At 30.0% G+C, this 22557-nt stretch overlaps 1 protein-coding gene and 1 pseudogene across 1 annotated transcript; one reads left to right on the top strand and one right to left on the bottom strand.

Annotated features, from left to right (window-relative positions):
* The first annotated feature begins 2351 nt into the window (after positions 1–2351).
* LOC120204912 lies at positions 2352–20470 on the top strand (annotated as a pseudogene).
* Positions 20471–21221: 751 nt separating this feature from the next.
* Positions 21222–22124, bottom strand: LOC120204911 (probable flavin-containing monooxygenase 1). The gene is made up of 3 exons (XM_039204906.1): positions 22027–22124; positions 21474–21912; positions 21222–21407 (listed from the first exon to the last, which is right to left on the bottom strand). The coding sequence occupies exons 1-3, from the start codon at positions 22122–22124 to the stop codon at positions 21222–21224; spliced, it is 723 nt and encodes a 240-aa protein (XP_039060837.1).
* Positions 22125–22557: the final 433 nt, after the last annotated feature.

Below are 22557 nucleotides of genomic sequence, written 5' to 3'. Positions count from 1 at the left end.
TGTATTCAGAATGTAAGATGTTTAGCCTGACTCCTTACTCCTTTGGTTCTGCTTTACCTACGTATTAACCAATCACACGCTAAGTTTTTCACTTAGTGAGACGGCATCATAAACAAAGAAAGTGTTTAATAGATATAATTAAACATACCAAAATTTTTTTTTTACTAAAATAAACATATGCAATTTACATCATACATATGTTCGAATTAAAAATAACATTATAAAAATTTCCATAAATCATCCTAACTAAATTTATTTTCAAACTTATACTTTTCCATTTCAAATAGGTCATTTCTATATTTTATTCAGATCATTACTTTGCCCACTGTATTATCATGAGAATACGTGGTACGTGAGTCAGATAACGAGTGAGCGCGCTATATACAGATTTACCGCCAGAATAGATTGCACCGAGTCACTCCACCTCGTGTACCACTAAGGCACCGGAGTCAAACCCCGAGTGACCCATCTTGGTGCCATATATTGCACATATAAAGCTAGTCAGATTGTAACACCCATTTCCCGTATATGTCCTCGTACACGAGTCACAAATGTCACATGACTTTCAAAATATTTTTGTACTTAAAAACCAGTAAAATTTTGTTTCTTTAAATAAAACAATTTAATAATATAGTTTTTAAAACATTATTCAAATACATATATATATAATAATGTTAAAATCCATCAAACATTAGTTTAAGTTCGAACATAATATATATTAAATACGTCTACTCAAAATAATAATACTGGTTCATATTATCCATATTTAAAATAGCATAAAATGATTCAGTTTATCCATTACAAACCAGTTTCCAAAATAGTTAAACAGAGCTAATAGGACATACATTCTACTAAACTAAGTCAAAATTTTATCATAGGATGTCTTCCTGATATTGTAGTATAATTATTTATGCTTGGAGTTGCTCAATACTCTTTACTTCTAATCCTATCTTTTACCTACATGTGAAAATCATTACACGCTAAGTATACACTTAGTGAGACATAAGAAAACAAATAAGGCATTTTAAAAAACATGAGTAAACCATTATAAGATCAAAATATGATTTATCGTATAAAATAAATAAATGCATAAAAACTGACTTGATAAGCCAATTTTTCGTCAAATAACCTGCTAAACAGTATTTTTGTATGCCTAGCATACATATAAATCAATATATTCCAAAACATTCATTCACATAACCTACGAAACAATATTTAGTATGCCCAGCATACCTATCAATCATTGTTTTTCTAAAGTATCCATTTATTTGCCCAATATATGTCGAATGAGAATGCAAGGTACATGAGTTGCACATAAGTGCTAAACGAAAGCATAGGTTCTGTGGTGACAGCAACACTATACTAAGGTAACGAAATGGTAATTCACAAACTCATTATGAATACCATAGATGCACATAGTGTTGAAATGGTAATTCACAAACTCGTTATGAATACCATGGGTGCACACATAGTGTCAAAAGTACACAAAGTACTGATACAAAAACGCAACATATGCATTAAACAAAATCGATCGATAACCATCATACACAAAGTATGTCGAAATGCACCTATGACTCTCAATGCACATACAATAGGCCTTTAAATCAAATTCGCAGATTAAACATTTATTCTGAAACATCGATAGTTGTTAAAATAATATAAAAGTTCATACATCTATTTTAGGGCAGTTCATACCCTAAAATTATTCGTAAAATCATTTTATATGCAATTTTGCCCATATTGTTTTTTTGGAACATTTGACCTCCCCATGTTTCATTTTGGGTCAAAAATCACCCTCGTTGGATGAAAATCGTTAGTCAATTGACGGTCAACGCCTGAAGCTGGCTCAGCAAGAACATGTGGAGGGAGATGCTGACATGGCATGTCCATATCATAGTAGATGATGACGTGCAAATCCACGTAGATTGGATGCTGACATGGCATGTACATGTGTGATACCACATAAGCAATTTTTTTAAATAAATAATTAATAATAAATAATTATTTTTTACTAAATTAATAGCAACCAATCAGATGTTGCCACGTGACACATGAATTTTTTATTAAATTAAGAAAGGAGGGATTAAACCTCCACAAAATTTTACAACCTATGGGATTTGAACCTAGGTCTAAATGATGAAAGGCTTGATGCCTAACCACCAGGCCAAATCACTTGGTTATTAATGTTAAGCTAATAACATTATTTAAGGTATATTGTAGCCAATAAAACCACCACTAACACAAGTAATTTTTTTAAATTATAGTTAGATTTAAATTGTTAGAATTATTTGAGTCAATTTAAATTATAGTGAATTTTGCAAGTGTGATAAGGATCTAGGTTCGTTCAAAACATGGCATTAGAAGCAGTGGTTTACCCTCCAGATCGATTTACCTATGGTTTCAAGGACCAATTTCTCGGAGGAGCTTGGGGTTATGCTTTTGGCTTCCAAGAAGAAGATGAAGCTCTTATTGTGATTCTTGAAAGCAATTTAGAACAACAAGAGAATCATCATCATTATTTGCATGCAAATTGGAACTCCTCTTCTACTTCAGTCATGCAACAACATACAAATGAACTATGGGATCCTTACCCTTCTTTATCCGAAGCTTGCACTGCCGATCAGTCTCTCCCCACCCCTGCAACTGCTGGTTTCCAAGCTCCAACGGAACCACAACAAGCTTACAGTGCAACACAATGGAGACCAACGGTACTAGAAGAAAACGTCGTCGCACCAGGAGCAGCAAGAACAAAGAAGATCTGGAGAACCAGAGAATGACTCATATCGTTGTTGAACGCAATCGTCGGAAACAAATGAATGACTATCTGGATGCGATTAGAGCTCTGATGCCATCTTCTTATGTTCAAAGTGTCAGTTTTTATCTCTCTCACACACTTTTTGATAATTTCAATTAATAAAAGAATATTAACCTTTAAAATAAGTTTATACAACCCTAATCAAACACCCACTTATTAACATAATATAACCGTTTTTGTTTATGAACTTTAAAAGGCATTGGGTGAAGAACTTGAGAAATTATTGACTTTCATGAATCATGGAAACCATTTAGATTTGTAGACTAGGTCAGCTACATATCTTTCTTTATCATACAACAAACTAATATATACATTAACCATTTCCAGAGTGATCAAGCTTCGATATTTGGTGGGGCGATTAATTTCTTTAGAGCAACTATTGCATACCATGGAGGCTTATAAGAGGACCACTCAACAGCCAGAACACAACGGACACCTTTCTCCCTTCAAATCGTTTTATTTTTATTTTTATTTTAAGTTTATAAATTTAAAATTAATTTAAATTTTAAATAAGAATTTAAATTGACTCAAATAATTCTAACAATTTAAATCTAACTATAATTTAAAAAAGTGCTTGTGTAAGTGGTGGTTTTATTGGCTACTATGTACCTTAAATATTGTTATTAGCCTAACATTAGCAACCGAGTGATTTAACCTGGTGGTTAGGCATCAAGCCTTTCTCCCTTAGACCCATGGGTTGCAAAATTTTGTGGAGATTTAATCTCTCTTTTCTTAATTTAATAAAAAATCCATGTGCCACGTGGAAACATTTGATTGGTTGCTATTAATTTAGTAAAAAATAATTATTTATTATTAATTTTTTAAAAAAGATTATTGATGTGGCATTACACGTGTACATGTCACGTCAGCATTTAGTCTACATGGATCTGCCATGACATCATCTACTATGATATAGACATGCCACGTCAGCATCTCCCTCCACATGTTCTTGTTGAGTCAGCTTCAGGCATTGACCGTCAGTTGACTAACGGTTTTCATCCAACGAGGGTGCTTTTTGACCCAAAATGAAACGTAGGGAGGTCAAATGTTACAAAAAAATATGGGCAATATTGCATATATTGTCAAACGTTAGGGATATTTGTTTGCATTATGCCAAAATATTTCAAAATATGGTAAAACATGCTTTTATAAAAACATTCGAGGTTGACTCATTGTAAGTCGTCCTCATATCATATAAGTACATAATAAATGCACTCACCTTGACACTTTATATATCAAAAGATGTGCCTCACTATGCTTCACACTAGATCCTTTTATATTCGATTTGCTTTGATCACAAAACTCATTCACATCTGTACAAAATCACAAATTGATGTCGATACATATGTTAGTGTTATACTAACATAATCACATCCTCAAAACAAAATCCATAATATATTTGGAACTTATTTCCTACCAAAATACTTAACACTTAATAATTCTTTTTAATATTGGCACCAACTTTTCCAATTTACACAAAATGGTCCTTCACCATTTTATCACTTGAATTTTAATACAAAGTTTACAAAACTGAAATTATTACCATCCAAGTGCTTTTACAAGGTACAATTACATTTAAGCACCCCAACTATATGAATATTGCACTTAGATCACCAAGCTTTTCAAACTTCCAAAATGGTCATATTTCACATCTTAATACTCATTTCAATTGCAAAATAGTAAATTCTAGCATAGTACATCAACTATTAGATTATTCCACAACCATTCACAACTTTTCCAAAATTGTCAAATTGGTCCCCCAACTTTTCAAAAATTAGATAATGGTCCCTAAATTTTTCTAAGGCTTGAAACATACTTCCTACATCAATTCCAGCCCTTTTAAAAGTTTTCCATAATTTTCTCACTCAACAATACCATGGTCGAATGCTTTAACCTTTAAATCTAGGTTTTCATGATTTTACTCGATTTCGATTCGATTCAAGCATGAAATCAACTTCCAAACAACTTTACAACATCTCTATAATCAAAGCCCTAATCAAATCTCATCAAAACACAAAGTTCTACAATTTCCTCTTTTGGCTGAAAATCATAGAATGATTTCTAGGAAGTTTGAACATGTTCTAATAATAAATCAAGCTTGAAAATGAATTTACAACCTCTAAATCATCAAGATTCATCATCAATTTCAATACCCTAGTGTGAACACAAACCCTAATATTTGGGGATTTTTAAAATCAAGCAAGTTGAGCAAGCATAATTGGTACCAAAAGATAGCGTTTTTCGAATAGATCATTTTTCTATTTCACGGCATAACTTGAAATCCAAATAAAATAGCTCAAAAATGGAAACCAAAAATTTTTCTCTTACCTTTGGAAGCTCATAGAAAACTTGGAGAAGATGACAACAATTTGGCATGAATTTTAGATAATTTCATGCTAAATTTATCTTTAATTTAACTTTAATGAATATTAAATTCATTAAATTGGAAAAAGACCTTACCCTTAATGAAACTTCACATTTACCATCCAACCAAGATACCTCAACCTTATCATCTTCTTAAAGTCAAATATGGACAAACAAAATCTTAATTTACCGATTTATCCTTGCATTTTTCCAAAAATTACAATCTTGCCACTTTAATCCAACGGTCCATAATAAACATGGAATTAAATCCTCAAATCCAAAGATTTATATAATTTTCCAACATTTTAAAATGTGGAAATAATATTTCTAAGTCTAAATTATCATCATTCAGTTTTTTCCTAAAATTTTTATTCAATCTAATTTACCGAATTTTCCTCAAACTTCATTGCTTTATAACTTTTAATATAAAACTCGTATTAAAATTATTATTCCCATAGAAAAATTATTATTGAGATAAACTATTTATTTACGAGGCCAAAATGTATTTTTTAAAAATTCCCATTTTGGTCCCTAAATTTTTCCAAAGTTTATACTTTGGTCACTAAACTTTCAAATTTTTCATTTTGGTCATTAAAATCGTAAAGTTCTTCACGAACCTTTGATAGTAATCATCAAGTCCCAACAAACTCTAAACTTTTGAGACATTCTTTGGGAGTTTCCAATCCACTATAGCATGAATTCTCTTGGGGTCTACCCTTGTGACATCTACCGATACAACATGGCCAAGAAAAGCAACTTCTATCAACCAAAATTCACATTTCAACAGCTTGGCATATAAATTTTTCTCTCAAAGAGTAACCAAAATTTGATTCAAATAAAGATGGAATACTTGGTTATCCAGTAGAATTGAATATCTCTACTTTAAAATTCCTTATTTCATTCACAAGGTAATTCGTATAACTTTTTTTGAACCATTGAAAATATTCTCGAGCAGTTGAAATATTTTCCATCTCAGCTATCAAAGTCTGATTGTCCACACCATTTAATAAGAAGACTTGAAAACTTTGTAGCAATAACTTGATAGCAGTTAATGTTAAATCACACTAGTAAACAAATTTACTCTTTTTCCTGCCACTACGAACTCAAAATTGTTCAAGTTTTTTTAAATCAACCGCAATCTAAGCGATAATTCATTGCAGGATGGAAGGGGTAGACAATCCATTCCAAAAATTTACCTTCGCAAGGTAACTCTATCAAGTCCATAAAACTTAACATCTACTCTCATTCAAACTCATTTTAAAACCTTTAGAATGATAACATAATTATCATCTAATTCACTAATAACTCAACTTTCTTTAAACTTTTAGCGGAAAACTTACTTACCGTTTACTTTTTTCCTTTAACTCATATCAACATTTCTTTAAGCAACTTAATGCTTAACTTAAATATTCCTCTAATATTTAAGCTTACCTATAGAAACCTCAGAGTTATCAATATATTCAATAATCTCCTCTAGATCCTCATCTGATTCAACTTCTCTTGTAATCCATTTAAATGTTTTAATGGATTTCTATAATGTAGTAACTTCATTAAACGCTGGGGCATTTCTTCCACAGAATGGATGAAAATCCCTAACAACTTCTACCCTTCTAAGGCGTGATACTGAAGAAATGACAGATTCTTTTGGGTCGGTTTCAAACTCGTGTATGGGGACGTATACGGGAAATGGTTGTTACACAAATACACCGAATCACTCCACCTCGTGCACCACTAAGGTACGCCAAGTCAGACCACGAGTGATCCACACTAGTGTCATATTAGAAACATATTAAGATTCACTCCATCTCATTGCATACCATTGTACCACTGACCCTCATTTTCATACAATAGGCTTTGTTCTAAATCAATTATTAATTTGCATACAAAAACAATTCAGATAATTTAATATAAAACCATTTTTTTTAAAAATCAAAACTTTGGGCACTTCATACCCAAAATAATTATACGCTAAAAAATAAAACAACTTGATAAAATCTATATTCAAGTAATAATTTAAAACTCTTTAAAAAATAACTGAGGTTGACTCATCACAAGTATTCTTCGTATTATTTATTGTAAAACAAAGTTGAGTCGCACGCACTTGCAGCCTCACTACACTTTGTTATTGCGATCACTCCACTATCATCTTTTTCCTTATCTTTTAGTTTGATATGTGATCGATTTCGATCGTGATCTTCACGAGCGTCGATTAATCCAACATATAAATTCCAAACACAAATTAATACTTTAACTAATATAATAACCCAATTTTGTATAAAATTCTAAAAGAAATGTGACCAACCTAGGTTCGATAAAATTTCCATCATTCAATCAAAACCCAACTTTAACATCACCAAACTAACTTATCAATTCCAAAAATTATCATTTATCGTAATAACCAACTTAACCTTTCAATACTTGTAAAATTATCACTAATTAGTTTCCAAGAACTTTTAAATTGATTCTTAATCTTACACCACTTTTCACTTCAACCCAACTCCACATTCTAATAAAAAATTTAGCATAGGACTTCAATTCCTCAACAATTGCACATTAACCTTTTTAAATTACCAAATCTTGCGAAAAGGTCCTTAACACCTAACAAAGTTCCAATTTGATCCCAAATATTACTTCAAGCACCTAGAATCATTCCTACATTCAATCTAGAACATTAGGAATTTTTTACAAAAATTTTCCTTTAATTTCTCCTTAGATCGAAACTTTGCAATATATCCCCTTAATGTCTCCTATTTCGATTCATTCACAATTTAATCCTTAACAAACTATTTCTAATCCATTCCAATCAAATTCAAAGCAACACAAATCAAATTCACACAATTACTCACTAATTCCTTCAATGGCCGAATCACTAAACCAATTCATCCAACAAATCTTTTCAACTTTCATGCTCAATTATAACTCCACAAAACTCCTAAGATCCAAATTTAACCTTAACTCAATCAAAATCAACTTCCATTTCATCCACCATAAATACCCATTTCCACCATTCAAGCATGAATCAAAGAAATAATTACATCAAATTGTAGAGAAACTAGAGTAGAACAATTTCCTATTTCACACTTTAGTCCCAAAATTCAATAAATTGGATCAAAAATGAGAAAAAAAATAAAAACCCACTTACCTATTATGGAGTTCGACCATAGGCTGCAGAAGGAAGGAGAGTTTCGTGAGATTTCTTAAAGAAAATCTCACTTTCCTTTAAATTATAATTAAAAATGAATTTTTTATTCATTTTGGGCCAAAAACCAAAATCACCCATAATGAATTCCCAAAATTACTCTCGTTCCACTCCTCCATCTCTATTTTAATATTATTAAATAACTGTAAAATTCTCATCTCTCAATTTTTCTCTTTGACCCTCCAATTTTCTAAAATTTTATTTTAGTCACTAAATTACACTATTCTACTTTATAGTACAATTTTCACCAATTTTCACCAATCCATTTTACATTCTACTAATTAAAAATATTAATAATTTTTTAACCCAAAACTACCTTTCTTCAAATTTTTGTAGACTTTTGATTCGATTCAATTATCCAAATATCATTCTAATTTGTGTCCTTTAATAAACTTTTATACATACTCCAAATCAAAATTCAAAAACCTACTAAAATAATTATCTTGGGCTGAACTACTTATTTACAGACCCAAAATATAACTTTTAAAAATTGTATTTTTAGTCCTTAAATTTTTACAACTTTACACTTTGGTCCCTAAACTTTCATAATTTACATTTTAGTAATTAGTCCAAATTTTGGGATATTACAGAGATGATAGCTACTACTCACGTGATTCAGATGGCGGTGGACTTCGGTTTCACTCATGTTGATCTCAAAGGAGATTCTAGGTCGATGATACAAAAATTGGCGACAAATGCCTTAAAGTTAACCAAATTTAGCGTTTGGGTTTAGGAGGAAAAATGAATGGCCACCTCTTTACATGTTTTCAACTTCCACTTCACTCTTCGCTCTGGGAATCAAACGGCTCATCTGCTCACGAAGATGACCACGACTGATGAATAAGACCAATTCTGGACAGAAGAAGCCCTTAGATGTGTTCAAATCCAAATAGAGGAAGAAACGAGATGGCTTGACCCCCTTAAATAAAGAGGGTTCTCTGGGTTTTGATCAAAATGATCTATCGCTTTGTTTATGCTTTTCTTGTTGTCCGTTCGTTGTTCTAATCCCTGGTGAGTGTTTTAAATTGAATATATTTATTTGTTAATTTTCCCGTGTTATCAATTTATTATTGTTTATTTGGTTATGTATCGCTCATTTTTGTGCAAGAGCTTATTTTTCATAAACAACATTAAAAGGGAAGAATCTACAATTTTTTTTATTTTTTGGAATCATGGCTGGAAATATAGGCATGACCTGGGGCATGATGCGATATGATATGACAATTTCTAGAAGATACAGTAAGTATCAGCTTCTAGAAGATCAAGGGTTTCTGATTCATTGCCAATTTTTGGCTCATAACAATTGATGTCGACTTTAGTTCTATTACAAACAATGCCCACTGTTGAAAATTATTCTTTTGAAGAGGTAAATAGTGAACCAAAGTTTATTACGCGAATACTGATGTGCCACCCAATTTTTGTTTTGTAGAAAATTTTAAAATTAATGGTCTAGCCAAACATCTTGCTTTGCAATAATGACATGGCTAAGCACTCATCACACGAGTAGTTCATCGTCATTAAGCACGGGGAGTATCTTTATTCCTTCTCTTGTACTTTAAGACGGAGTAGAGTATTTAATTAAATTTTCCCTTGCTTGTCTTTATGCCTTGACTCTAGTATGTTTTGATTGAATTTATGGGAATTTCCATTGAAACTCTTCATCTTTGTTGAATGTTTTGGCATGTGATACTTGCTTGAGAACACATTATTGTTTGAATTTAGATATACATGATAGCGGATGGCACGAGTAGTGATTTGGTTAAACTTTTTTGTCATAGTCCATGAATTTGTTAGCTGAAATGTGCTTAACTCAATGCATGTACACACTTTAGTAAGATTTGAGCCTTTGCAAACATATTCTTTACATTCATGCTCTTATTCTTGTTTGATTGAGTGTGTCGAACTTGACATTGATATTCTAGAACATGTACTTATATGCATGTCGAGATTACATATGAACTTGGTGCTTTAAGGAGACTAGGCACATAGGATTCACCAATTTTTTATTCCAAAAAAATTGCCTACCTATTCATTCCCATTAGTTAACCATGCTTGAGCCTATTCCTTTTCTTTGCTTTTACCACATTTATTAAACTCGAGCCTTTTTATATGTATTTTTTACTCTTGTTAGGACAAGAAAACGAGTTAGTCAATTATGATCATGATCCACGAAAAAAATAGTTTCGAAAAAAAAGAAAAAATGGTAAGTTCAAAAAAAAAAAAAAAATAAAAAAAATAAAAAAAATGGTTGTTTGATGTTTGAGTATATTGTCTTGATCTTCACCCATGTTTTTAGCCTTTCTCCCCACCTTTACCCTAGCCCCGTTACAACCTATTCAATACCCTTTGATTATTGCATCTTGTTCTAATTAGTTGTGGATATTTGATTTTCTTGTGGGCTTATGGTAATATCATGTTCGGTTCTAACTTTGAGCGTTTTTGCACCAAAACACATTGAGTGAATTGAGTGAATCTTTGTGAGGTATTGAGTTAGGTTGCATTGAGATTAATGGATGAATGAATATCATGATTTTGCTTGACTTAATACTAGTTTTGCTTTCCAATTAATTGATATCTTGATTTGGATTATTGTTGTGAACTTGACTTGCATGGTTTCCTAGGATATGAGATGAGACGAGGAATGGTAAATGGAGTTTTTAACTTGTTTGATTGAAGCATGCTTAAGGACAAACATGAGATAAGTGAGGGGAAATTTGATGAGTGTTTTAAATTGAATATATTTATTTGTTAATTTTCTAGTGTTATCAATTTATTACTGCTGATTTGGTTCTGTTTCACTCATTTTCGTGCAATAGCTCATTTTCCAGAAACATTATTAAAAAAGACGATTTTGTAGGTTTTTTTAGAATCATGGCTGGAAATATGGGCATGACCTAGGGCATCACGCGGTCTGACGTGACAGTGTCTAGAAGGTCCAGTCAGCACCAGCTTCTAAAAGATCCAGTCAACATTAATCTAGAAGGTGGATGGGCGAAGCTATTTTAGGGAGATTTATCTTAGGAATTAAGTTTGAATTTAAAATACTTTGGGGATTTATTTTATTTTTGTATTATCTTTTTTATTTCAATTTTAGGGTTTTAAAATACTGTAAATACCTCTTATGGTAAAGCTTGAGGATGTACTATTTTTACTTTTGATTTATAAAATTCTTTGAGGTTTTTTTATTAAAAGTTCTTTTATTCTCATTTAGCCAAGAGCTTAGCGATGACTCAATTCATATTGTGAGAATTGAAATTCACTTAATATCTTTGGTTTACAATTTCAATTTTTTTGCAAAATTAGTTTGGCAATCGACATTACTTCTAAAAATAAAAACACTTTCATTTCAAAAAGTCGACGTTAGTCTAGATGTTGTTCTGATTTAAAATTGGGAGGAAGAATCGACTGGTAGGAAGTTCGACTTCCTGGGAACACACTTAGCGACGGTCCACTAAGGGAAATTGAGATCATGTTCGATTCACATTGAGACAACATAATACGAGTTGGGTTTTTTCAAAACTTTAAATATTTTTTGTGCTTATGGTAATAGCCGCAATTAGTCAAATCAAGGACTTAATTTCAAAGATTGTCTTAGGAATATCAGTTTACTAAAGAGAAAAGCAAGTTACAAGGGTTGGGCCTTGTAGACTGTAATCAACATGTATCCGAAGTAAAATTTCTTTCGATGAAAGCAAAGCTTGAGGCTATTTTAATTCGTTTGATTTCTTTTAAAGATTGACCTTTTTTATTTTTCTTTCTTTCAAATCTTTTTTTTTCTTTCAATTTCAAAAACCCCTCTTTCTCTTTATTTTTCAGGATCAAAGCAATTAAACATCGGAAGCTCCTTAATCCTTGCAAATCAACCCTACTTCTCTATAATATCTATTTTCTATTATTTATTTTGAGAATTAAGAATATTTTATTTGACAATTACGATGTTTATCAATCCCTTACAATGAGAGATGGGTCGGTTGTTTGGGGTTGTCTCAAGAAAGATGACTAATATACGGCTAATATACGGTATTACTAAATATATTAATAGATATTTAATAAATTCGGTTTAGCGTTACCTATTATGTTGACAGACTAATAATGTTTTAGGTAGAAAACATGAAAAACTATTAAAAAAATTGGTAATCAGTTAACTTTGGATATCGGTAAGTATCGATACATATATATAAGTGTCCGTACTTATTTCACTGTGGAAAACATTAATTTAAGGTTATTTTTTTAGTGAGTTTTAAGATATTAATTTAGTAATTATACACGTCTAATGGTTTATTTTTATTTTACGATATATATTATTATTAAATTAAAAATAATAAACATAGATATTACATATTTATTATTATCTTTGGTTAAAATTGTTAAATTTAAATTCTAAATAATATTTTATAAAAGATCAAAACAATCAAATAATTTTTTGTGTAAATGAAATTATTAAATTAATATTGTAGGTGGAAAACATGAAACACTATTAAAATTTTTGAAACATAAATTACATAACTTTCAACAAAGTATCGATACATTTTTATAAAAAGTATGTATACTTTCAATATATCAGGTAAAATTTACTGGTTTTATCATAATGAAACTGGTTTTGTCATATTTTTACCTGTTATATTGTAAAGTATCGATCCTTTTTATAATGTAATAGGTAGTGCTTATATAATATAATAGGTAGCGCTTATATAATGTAATAGGTAACGCTTGTATAATAAAATAGGTTAATTACTAGAAACATTATCAAGCACAATAACATATTAGGTAGCGCTTATATAATGTAATATGTAGCGCTTATATAATAAAATAGGTTAATTACTGGAAACATTATCAAGCACTTCAACATATCCGATAAATTTTATCGGTATTGTCATAATGAAACTGGTTTTGTCATATTTTTACTTGTTATATTGTAAAGTATCGATACTTTATAGGCGCTATTACTGCTTTTCTTTTAAATTCCAAAAGAGTCGATATTTATTTAAATGGAATCGACACTTTCAATATAACCAGTAGGTAGTTTAATGTAATAGGTAGCGCCTATTGTTTTACCGTTTACAATATTATACTTGATAATGTTACCAGTAAATAATCGATTATGTTATCCTTGGTAATTCCAAAAGTGTCGATACTTATTTAAATGGAATAGACACTTTCAACATATCCGTTAGGTAGTTTAATGTAATAAGTAGCGCCTATTTTTTTTATCATTTACATTATTATACTTAATAATGTTTCTAGTAAATAACCGGTTATGTTATCTTTTTTTAGTGAGTTTTAAGATATTAATTTAGTAATTATACACGTCTAATGGCTTATTTTTATGTTACGATATATATTATTATTAAATTAAAAATAATAAACATAGATATTACATATTTATTATTATCTTTGGTTAAAATTGTTAAATTTAAATTCTAAATAATATTTTGTAAAAGATCAAAACAATCAAATAATTTTTTGTATAAATGAAATTATTAAATTAATATTGTAGGTGGAAAACATAAAACACTATTAAAAATAACCGGTTATGTTATTTTTTTAGTGAGTTTTAAGATATTAATTTAGTAATTATACACGTCTAATGGTTTATTTTTATATTACGATATATATTATTATTAAATTAAAAATAATAAACATAGATATTACATATTTATTATTATCTTTGGTTAAAATTGTTAAATTTAAATTCTAAATAATATTTTATAAAATATCAAAACAATCAAATAATTTTTTGTGTAAATGAAATTATTAAATTAATATTGTAGGTGGAAAACATGAAACACTATTAAAATTTTTTGAACATAAATTACATAACTTTCAACAAAGTATCGATACATTTTTATAAAAAGTATTTATACTTTCAACATATCAGGTAAAATTTACCGGTTTTATCATAATGAAACTGGTTTTGTCATATTTTTACATGTTATATTGTAAAGTATCGATCATTTTTATAATATAATAGGTAGCGCTTATATAATGTAATAGGTAGCGCTTGTATAATAAAATAGGTTAATTACTTGAAATATTATTAAGCACAACAACATATTAGGTACCGCTTATATAATGTAATAGGTAGCGCTTATATAATGTAATAGGTAACGCTTATATAATGTAATAAGTAGCGCTTATATAATAAAATAGGTTAATTACTGGAAACATTATCAAGCACTTCAATATATCTGATAAATTTTATCGGCTTCGTCATAATGAAACTGGTTTTGTCATATTTTTACTTGTTATATTGTAAAGTATCGATATATTTTTATAAAGTATCGATACTTTATAGGCACTATTACTGCTTTTCTTTTAAATTCCAAAAGTGTCGATACTTATTTAAATGGAATCGACACTTTCAACATATCCGGTAGGTAGTTTAATGTAATAGGTAGCGCCTATTTTTTTTATCGTTTACATTATTATATTTGATAATGTTTCCAGTAAATAACTGGTTATGTTATCCTTGGTAATTCCAAAAGTGTCGATACTTATTTAAATGGAATCGACACTTTCAACATATCTGGTAGGTAGTTTAATGTAATAAGTAGCGCCTATTTTTTTTACCGTTTACATTATTATACTTGATAATGTTTCCAGTAAATAACCGGTTATGTTATCTTTTTTAGTGAGTTTTAAGATATTAATTTAGTAATTATACACGTCTAATGGTTTATTTTTATGTTATGATATATATTATTATTAAATTAAAAATAATAAACATAGATATTACATATTTATTATTATCTTTAGTTAAAATTGTTAAATTTAAATTCTAAATAATATTTTATAAAAGATCAAAACAATCAAATAATTTTTTGTGTAAATGAAATTATTAAATTAATATTGTATGTGGAAAACATGAAACAATATTAAAAAATTTTAAAACATAAATTACATAACTTTCAACAAAGTATCGATACATTTTTATAAAAAATATATATATACTTTCAACATATCAGGTAAAATTTATCGGTTTTATCATAATGAAACTGGTTTTGTCATATTTTTACCTGTTATATTGTAAAGTATCGATCCTTTAAAACTATGATGTAATAGGTAGCGCTTATATAATGTAATAGATAGCGTTTATATAATGTAATAGGTAGCACTTATATAATGTAATAGGTAGAAGGATCGATACTTTACAATATAACAGGTAAAAATATAATGTAATAGGTAGCGCTTATATAATGTAATAGGAAGCGCTTATATAATGTAATAGGTAGCGCTTATATAATAAAATATGTTAATTATTGGAAACATTATCAAGCACAATAGCATATTAGGTAGCACTTATATAATGTAATATGTAGCGCTTATATAATGTAATAGGTAGCGTTTATATAATAAAATAGGTTAATTACTGAAAACATTATCAAGCACTTCAACATATCTGATAAATTTTATCGGCTTTGTCATAATGAAACTGGTTTTGTCATATTTTTACTTGTTATATTGTAAAGTATCGATATATTTTTATAAAGTATCGATACTTTATAGGTGATATTACTGCTTTTCTTTTAAATTTCAAAAGTGTCGATACTTATTTAAATGGAATCGACACTTTCAACATATCCGGTAGGTAGTTTAATGTAATAGGTAGCGCATATTTTTTTACTATTTACATTATTATACTTGATAAAGTTTCCAGTAAATAACCGGTTATGTTATCCTTGGTAATTCTAAAAGTGCCGATACTTATTTAAATGAAATCGACACTTTGAACATATCCGGTAGGTAGTTTAATGTAATAAGTAGCGCCTATTTTTTTTACTATTTACATTATTATACTTAATAATGTTTCTAGTAAATAACCGGTTATGTTATTTTTTTAGTGAGTTTTAAGATATTAATTTAGTAATTATACACGTCTAATGGTTTATTTTTATGTTACGATATATATTATTATTAAATTAAAAACAATAAACATAGATATTACACATTTATTATTATCTTTGGTTAAAATTGTTAAATTTAAATTCTAAATAATATTTTATAAAATATCAAAACAATCAAATAATTTTTTGTGTAAATGAAATTATTAAATTAATATTGTAGGTGGAAAACATGAAACACTATTAAAAAAATTTGAAACATAAATTACATAACTTTCAACAAAGTATCGATACATTTTTATAAAAAATATCTATACTTTCAACATATCAGGTAAAATTTTTCGGTTTTATCATAATGAAACTGGTTTTGTCATATTTTTACCTGTTATATTGTAAATGATCGATACTTTACAATATAACAGGTAAAACTATGATGTAATAGGTAGCGCTTATATAATGTAATAGATATCGCTTATATAATGTAATAAATAGCGCTTATATAATATAATAGGTAGCGCTTATATAATAAAATATGTTAATTATTGGAAACATTATCAAGCACAATAACATATTAGGTAACACTTATATAATGTAATAGGTAGCGCTTATATAATGTAATAGGTAGCGCTTATATAATAAAATAGGTTAATTACTGAAAACATTATGTCATAATGAAACTGGTTTTGCCATATTTTTACTTGTTATATTGTAAAGTATCGATATATTTTTATAAAGTATCGATACTTTATAGGCGCTATTACTGCTTTTCTTTTAAATTCCAAAAGTGTCGATACTTATTTAATTGGAATCGACACTTTCAACATATCTGGTAGGTAGTTTAATGTAATAGGTAGCGCCTATTTTTTTTACCGTTTACATTATTATACTTGATAATGTTTTCAGTAAATAACCGGTTATGTTATTCTTGGTAATTCCAAAAGTGTCGATACTTATTTAAATGGAATCGACACTTTGAACATATCCGGTAGGTAGTTTATTGTAATAAGTAGCGCCTATTTTTTTTACCGTTAACATTATTATACATGATAATGTTTCCAGTAAATAATCAGTTATGTTATCCTTGGTAATATTTTAGGAGTTTACCTAATATATTGTAATAAAAAATTAAATAATTAACATATTTTATTATATAAGCACTACCTATTACGTTATATAAGCGCTACCTAATATGTTATTGTGCTTGATAATGTTTCCAATAATTAACCTATTTTATTATATAAGCGCTACCAATTACATTATATAAGTTTTACATAATATGTTATTGTGTTTAATAATGTTTCCAGTAATTAAGCTATTTTATTATATAAACGCTATCTATTATATTATATAAGCGGTACCTAATATGTTATTGTGCTTGATAATATTTCCGATTAAATGATATAATATAACCGATCTAAATTTTAACTGGTCACTTATTTAACTAATCACGTCATTTTTTAGCCTTTTTTAAACGTCGCACCGCATTACTTCCCGATTGTTTTCTTTTATGGTTCAGATTCCATTTGCTGTTTTAAGTTTCTTCTTTAGATTTGCAACTTTACTCTTTTGTTTAGTGTGCCACAATTGTCGCCGTTTTTTTTTTTACTTTTAATTAACTTCCAATCGACATTTTAGTAAAAAAAGAATTTTTTTTAAACTAAATGTGAACAAACATATTGGGAGACAATTGATTGAACTTAAAACTTTAAAAAAAAGAATAATATTTTATTTTATCATTAAGATCACTTGATGGATATAGTATTTTCTTAAAAAAATATCATATTTTAAATAACATAAACGACAATATTAACTATTTATGTTAATTAATAATATTATAAATTTAAATAATATAGTTTTGTCAAACTATATTATTGAAACTGAACATTTAGTTTGAAGATATAAATCCCGTCCAAATGAAGGTTATACTTTATACAAATAAAGATTATCTTTCATTTTCAATATTATATATAAGTGACGGGAAAAATAAGTGTTAGTTAATATCCTATTAACTTTTGTATTAATTCAATCAAAATTTAGTAGTATAAGATAAGATTTGTATGGATGTTGTAGATGGTTCGACAGTTATATTAATGTCATGAATGGCATGTAACCAATAATTAATTAATTAATTAATTAATTTACTGAGCAGTGATATTAAATCTCTTAAATAAAATTGAATGTTCGATTTTTTTTTAGTAAGGTAAAGTGATTATACAAAGTAAAATATGTTTTAAATACTCTCAACAATTTGACAATGAATGCTCAATCACCATGTTGCAGTTACTGATGCTCGAACTCATGACCACTAAGAATAATAATATTTCATTTAACCACTGAGACAAGTTAGTTTGTGCAATTGAGAGTTCGAATCTTAATTATTATAAATAAAAATAAAGTTAAATTAAAAAAATTGTTTCACAAACCTAAATAATGAATTAATAAGTTAGATAATGACGTGAGATTTTATTATATTTTAAATCATATAAAATTAACAAATTTAATGTACAAAATTGGAAAAGTAATGAGCTTGCATTTAGCATTCTTAATTAATTTATTTAATGATTGTATATGAATACTGTACAACTATGTATTTATGTATTTATTTATACATGCATTGTATTTTATCTATATTTTTAATTTTCTGACTGCCGGAGATATTCCACGGAAGCTACTCTCAACCTGGCGTTGGGGACAGCCTACTACCCTACCTCCTCTTAACTCATTGAATATTGAATATGTGAATTGGGTTTTGTTGTTGTTGTTGTTGTAATTAATTTAGTAATTAATAGGTGCGAACAAATAAGCCCACTATTTTATAGGTAAACAAGACGCCGGCAAAAAAGAAAGAAAGAAAGCCCATTTTGGTTCATCTCTCCGACTCTCAGATCAATTACCGAAGCGACGATAACAGCAATTGCCTATGGGAGATTCCGTCCCTTCTTCTCGCATATCAGTTCATCAAGCTCTGGGTGGTGGCTTAGGTCTCCTCTCTCTCTCTCGATATATATATATATGTTTGTTTCACTTCATTTCTGGTTGGATCTATTTCACTTCCATTAGCGCTTCTCTTATCATTTATATGAATTGATGATGTTGGGTTTTCTTTTTCTTTTTTTCGATTACTAATATTTTCGTAGTTCACTTACAGCACAAATAATGCGTTAATTATATTATTCAACAGCATTCTTTTGAGTTTACATGATTCTGATTTATATTGGGTTTGTTATCTTAATTTTTGGGTCTGCATGTGCGAGGGTTAATTTTATTTATGCCATTTTGGTTTTGTAGTTGCTGATGTGCTATTATGGAGAAAATGATGTGGCGGAGTCGTAATTCTAGCCTCGGCAACGGCGTTTTGGTGCCTCTTTGAATTTGCTGGTTATAGTATCGTGTCTTTCGTGGCCAATGTATTATTGCTTCTTGTTGTTATTCTCTTCTCTTGGGCCAAATCTGCTTCACTTCTCAACAGGTACTGCACAAGCTTGGCCTACTATCCTCGTCTTTAGTGAGTATTTTCTATGCTTTCTGAATCCTGGAAAAGGAACAAGTTAGATGGTACCCTTCCTTTTTTAGAACAATATGTGAGGATTTATTAGAGGAAACCCAATTTTAATGGGGTAAAATGGAAGTTAATTGTACTGTTTGATTTGGGTTTAATGTGGGAAGTGATTCTGGCTTCTGATACAAACATTTGCCCCCTCTTCCTAATTTGGAAATTTCTGAGAGGAATGCTGGGAAGATTGCTAAGGAGTTACAACTGTGGGTCAATTTTGCATTGTCGATCTCTCATGACGTTACACTTGACAGGAATTTTAAACTCTTTTTGAATGTTTAGTTTTACCATTCTATAAGGGTATATTCTCCATTGATTTGATATAAAACTTTAAAATACATTTGTCTTGTGTGTCTGGTTCTCAGATAGCTGTTGTCTTGTGGTTCGTTTCTTACATCGGCAGTTTCGTCAACTTCCTCACTTCTGTTTATATTGGTGAGTTTTATTGAACCCTGTTAACTTCTATGAAAGTGACGAGTCCTTCAGTTTTTTTTCAAATACGCTTATTTCATTCAGTATGTTCTGCAGGAATTGTTCTTAGCCTATCAGTTCCCATGCTATATGATAAGTATCAACACCATATCAATGAGAAGCTTTCTGTAACACACAAAACCATGCAAGCTAAGTACCGGAAAATTGACGAAATAGTATTGAGGAAGCTTCCATCGCTCTGTAATAAAGTAAAGAAGATGCAGTAGGTAAATTTGCTTCTCTTTACCTTTTGATTATATCAGTTTACAGCTTGTTCTTCATTTGTGGCTGCTCATGATTTTCCTGGATTTCTTCCTCATGCTATAAAATTTTGCCTTTATGGAATAAATATGAAAATGGGTTAAACAAAGAGATATTAGCCTATTATCCTTGCAATAATTTGCATTTTATTGAACTATGCTTGGAGAAACAGGTGATTATCTAAATATCAGAAGGCATACTTTCCACAATTTAAAATTTTTTAGATCTAGAATATCATTATTCTGATCTAGAAATCTATCCATGTTATGCACGGTTTGAGATGTGATACCTTTATGATAAAGCTGTAATGTCACCTTGAGCAAACTTAGCTGAGTTTAGCCATTTGGAAATCTTAGCCAAGAGAGCTATGATCAAACCATGACTTGGTGGTAGCAAACCATTTTTCCCCTAATAGGTCCACTTTTGAGGCCTGCTGGGATGAGATATAAAATGAAGGGTTAACTACTTCAAATACAACCAATCTTTAAGCGCCGACTCGTTGATACCATCAACGTTTCAATTTTGCCAATTTTAACACTAACGTTTACTTTTAAGTGCAATTATACCACTTCGTCGTTAATAATTTAACGACATGCCGTGACGTCGCTGATGTGGATGCCTCATCTAAACGACGTCGTTTTGATGTTTTTGTTTTAGTGCTCAAAAGACCCAAAATGACGTCATTTTGCTTGAACCCTAATTTTCCTAGGGACTAAACTAGAATTTTCCCATTATTTTTTCTCTTTTCTTCCTCCTCATCTTCATCTGCATCTCTTTTTCCATGGTTTTCTTGGCAACCAAACAAATTTCATGGAGGAAACTGTGCGTTGGTACGGTGCCGTTCTTCGCCAAACGAAGCTTCCTTCTTATGTCACTCTCCACAAATTTCGAACACGTCCATCTCTGTCAAATAACCAAAAGTGAAAAAAAAAACTATACAAACGCCATGCCATTTGATTTGAAGTTTACCAGAGGTGCAAGAGCTGTGGCTAAAAGACCAAGGAGAAGCGCTTCACCGGGCTTATGAACCATGAGCTCCGAGAAACGAGTAAGATACATATGCGCCAATGAAAACCCCCAGGGAAGATAATCAGGGAGGTTCCAGTGTGTTGTCCTGTATAAATCTGTGCATGGATTTTCCATCCCATTTGCTGTAGAACACTCCATGGTGATGTCCAGTGCGGATTTCTGGAACCCAACAACGATGACTCTTTTGCCTTTGATGAATTTCACCGCCTTTGCATCTTCCATGGCTGCATAGTCCATGGAGTGTATCACCTTGCCGTGAAATGCTTCGGGACCCTTGCTCGGAGGGAATTCTGGGATATTTGGCACACCACTGAACCCTTGTTCGAAGTGCTTTGCATAAGCCTTACATAATTGAAGACCTTGTGTTTTTCTGGAAAATCTATTTGGTTGCCAAGAAAACCATGGAAAAGGAGATGCAGATGAAGATGAGGAAGAGAAAAAAAATAACGGGAAAATTTGAGTTTAGTCCCTAGGAATAGGGATCAAGCAAAACGATGTCATTTTGGGTCTTTTGAGCACTAAAACAAAAACGTTAAAACGACGTTTAGATGAGGCATCCACGTCAACGACATCACGGCATGCCGTTGCCATGTCATCGTGCCATTAAATCATTAACGGTGGAGTGGTATAATTACACTTAAAAGTAAACGTTAGTGTTAAAATTGGCAAAATTGAAATGTTGGTTGTATAAACGAGTCAGCGCTTAAAGGTTGGTGGAATTTGAAGTATGTAACCCTAAAATGAATGTTACTAAAACATTTTAGGAGTTGGTCTGTAATAAATTGGCAAGTTCTGAATTGACTCTTCAATCTAATGACCATATGCTGTTACTGTGATATAGGTGCAGTTTGTACAAAGTGAGAATCATGTAATTTTATTGATTTATGAATTTTACAAGACATCTAGGCTTCAAATTTCTAATGTAATTAATGTTGAACACAGACTTGCAAGCTTTACCAGAGATAAATACACACAGATTGAACTACTTACTTTTGGTTGCTGCACTCCCGAGATAAAATGTATC

This window comes from Hibiscus syriacus, unplaced genomic scaffold (assembly GCF_006381635.1).
Source record: "Hibiscus syriacus cultivar Baekdansim isolate YM2019G1 unplaced genomic scaffold, ASM638163v2 tig00011761_pilon, whole genome shotgun sequence".
NCBI lineage: Eukaryota > Viridiplantae > Streptophyta > Magnoliopsida > Malvales > Malvaceae > Hibiscus > Hibiscus syriacus.
The sequence above is the reverse complement of the archived record's forward strand: the minus strand, read 5'-3'. Positions and strand labels throughout refer to the sequence as shown.

Bases quoted from the DNA above. Each gene is read 5' to 3' on its own strand.
- LOC120204911 (XM_039204906.1), bottom strand. From the start codon at position 22,124: ATGGCAACGGCATGCCGTGATGTCGTTGACGTGGATGCCTCATCTAAA. The intron at 21,913-22,026 runs GTTTTGCTTGAT...GCAACCAAATAG, and splicing joins AAAAGACCCAAAATGACATC to ATTTTCCAGAAAAACACAAG. The intron at 21,408-21,473 runs GTAAACTTCAAA...GTTATTTGACAG, and splicing joins CCACAGCTCTTGCACCTCTG to AGATGGACGTGTTCGAAATT.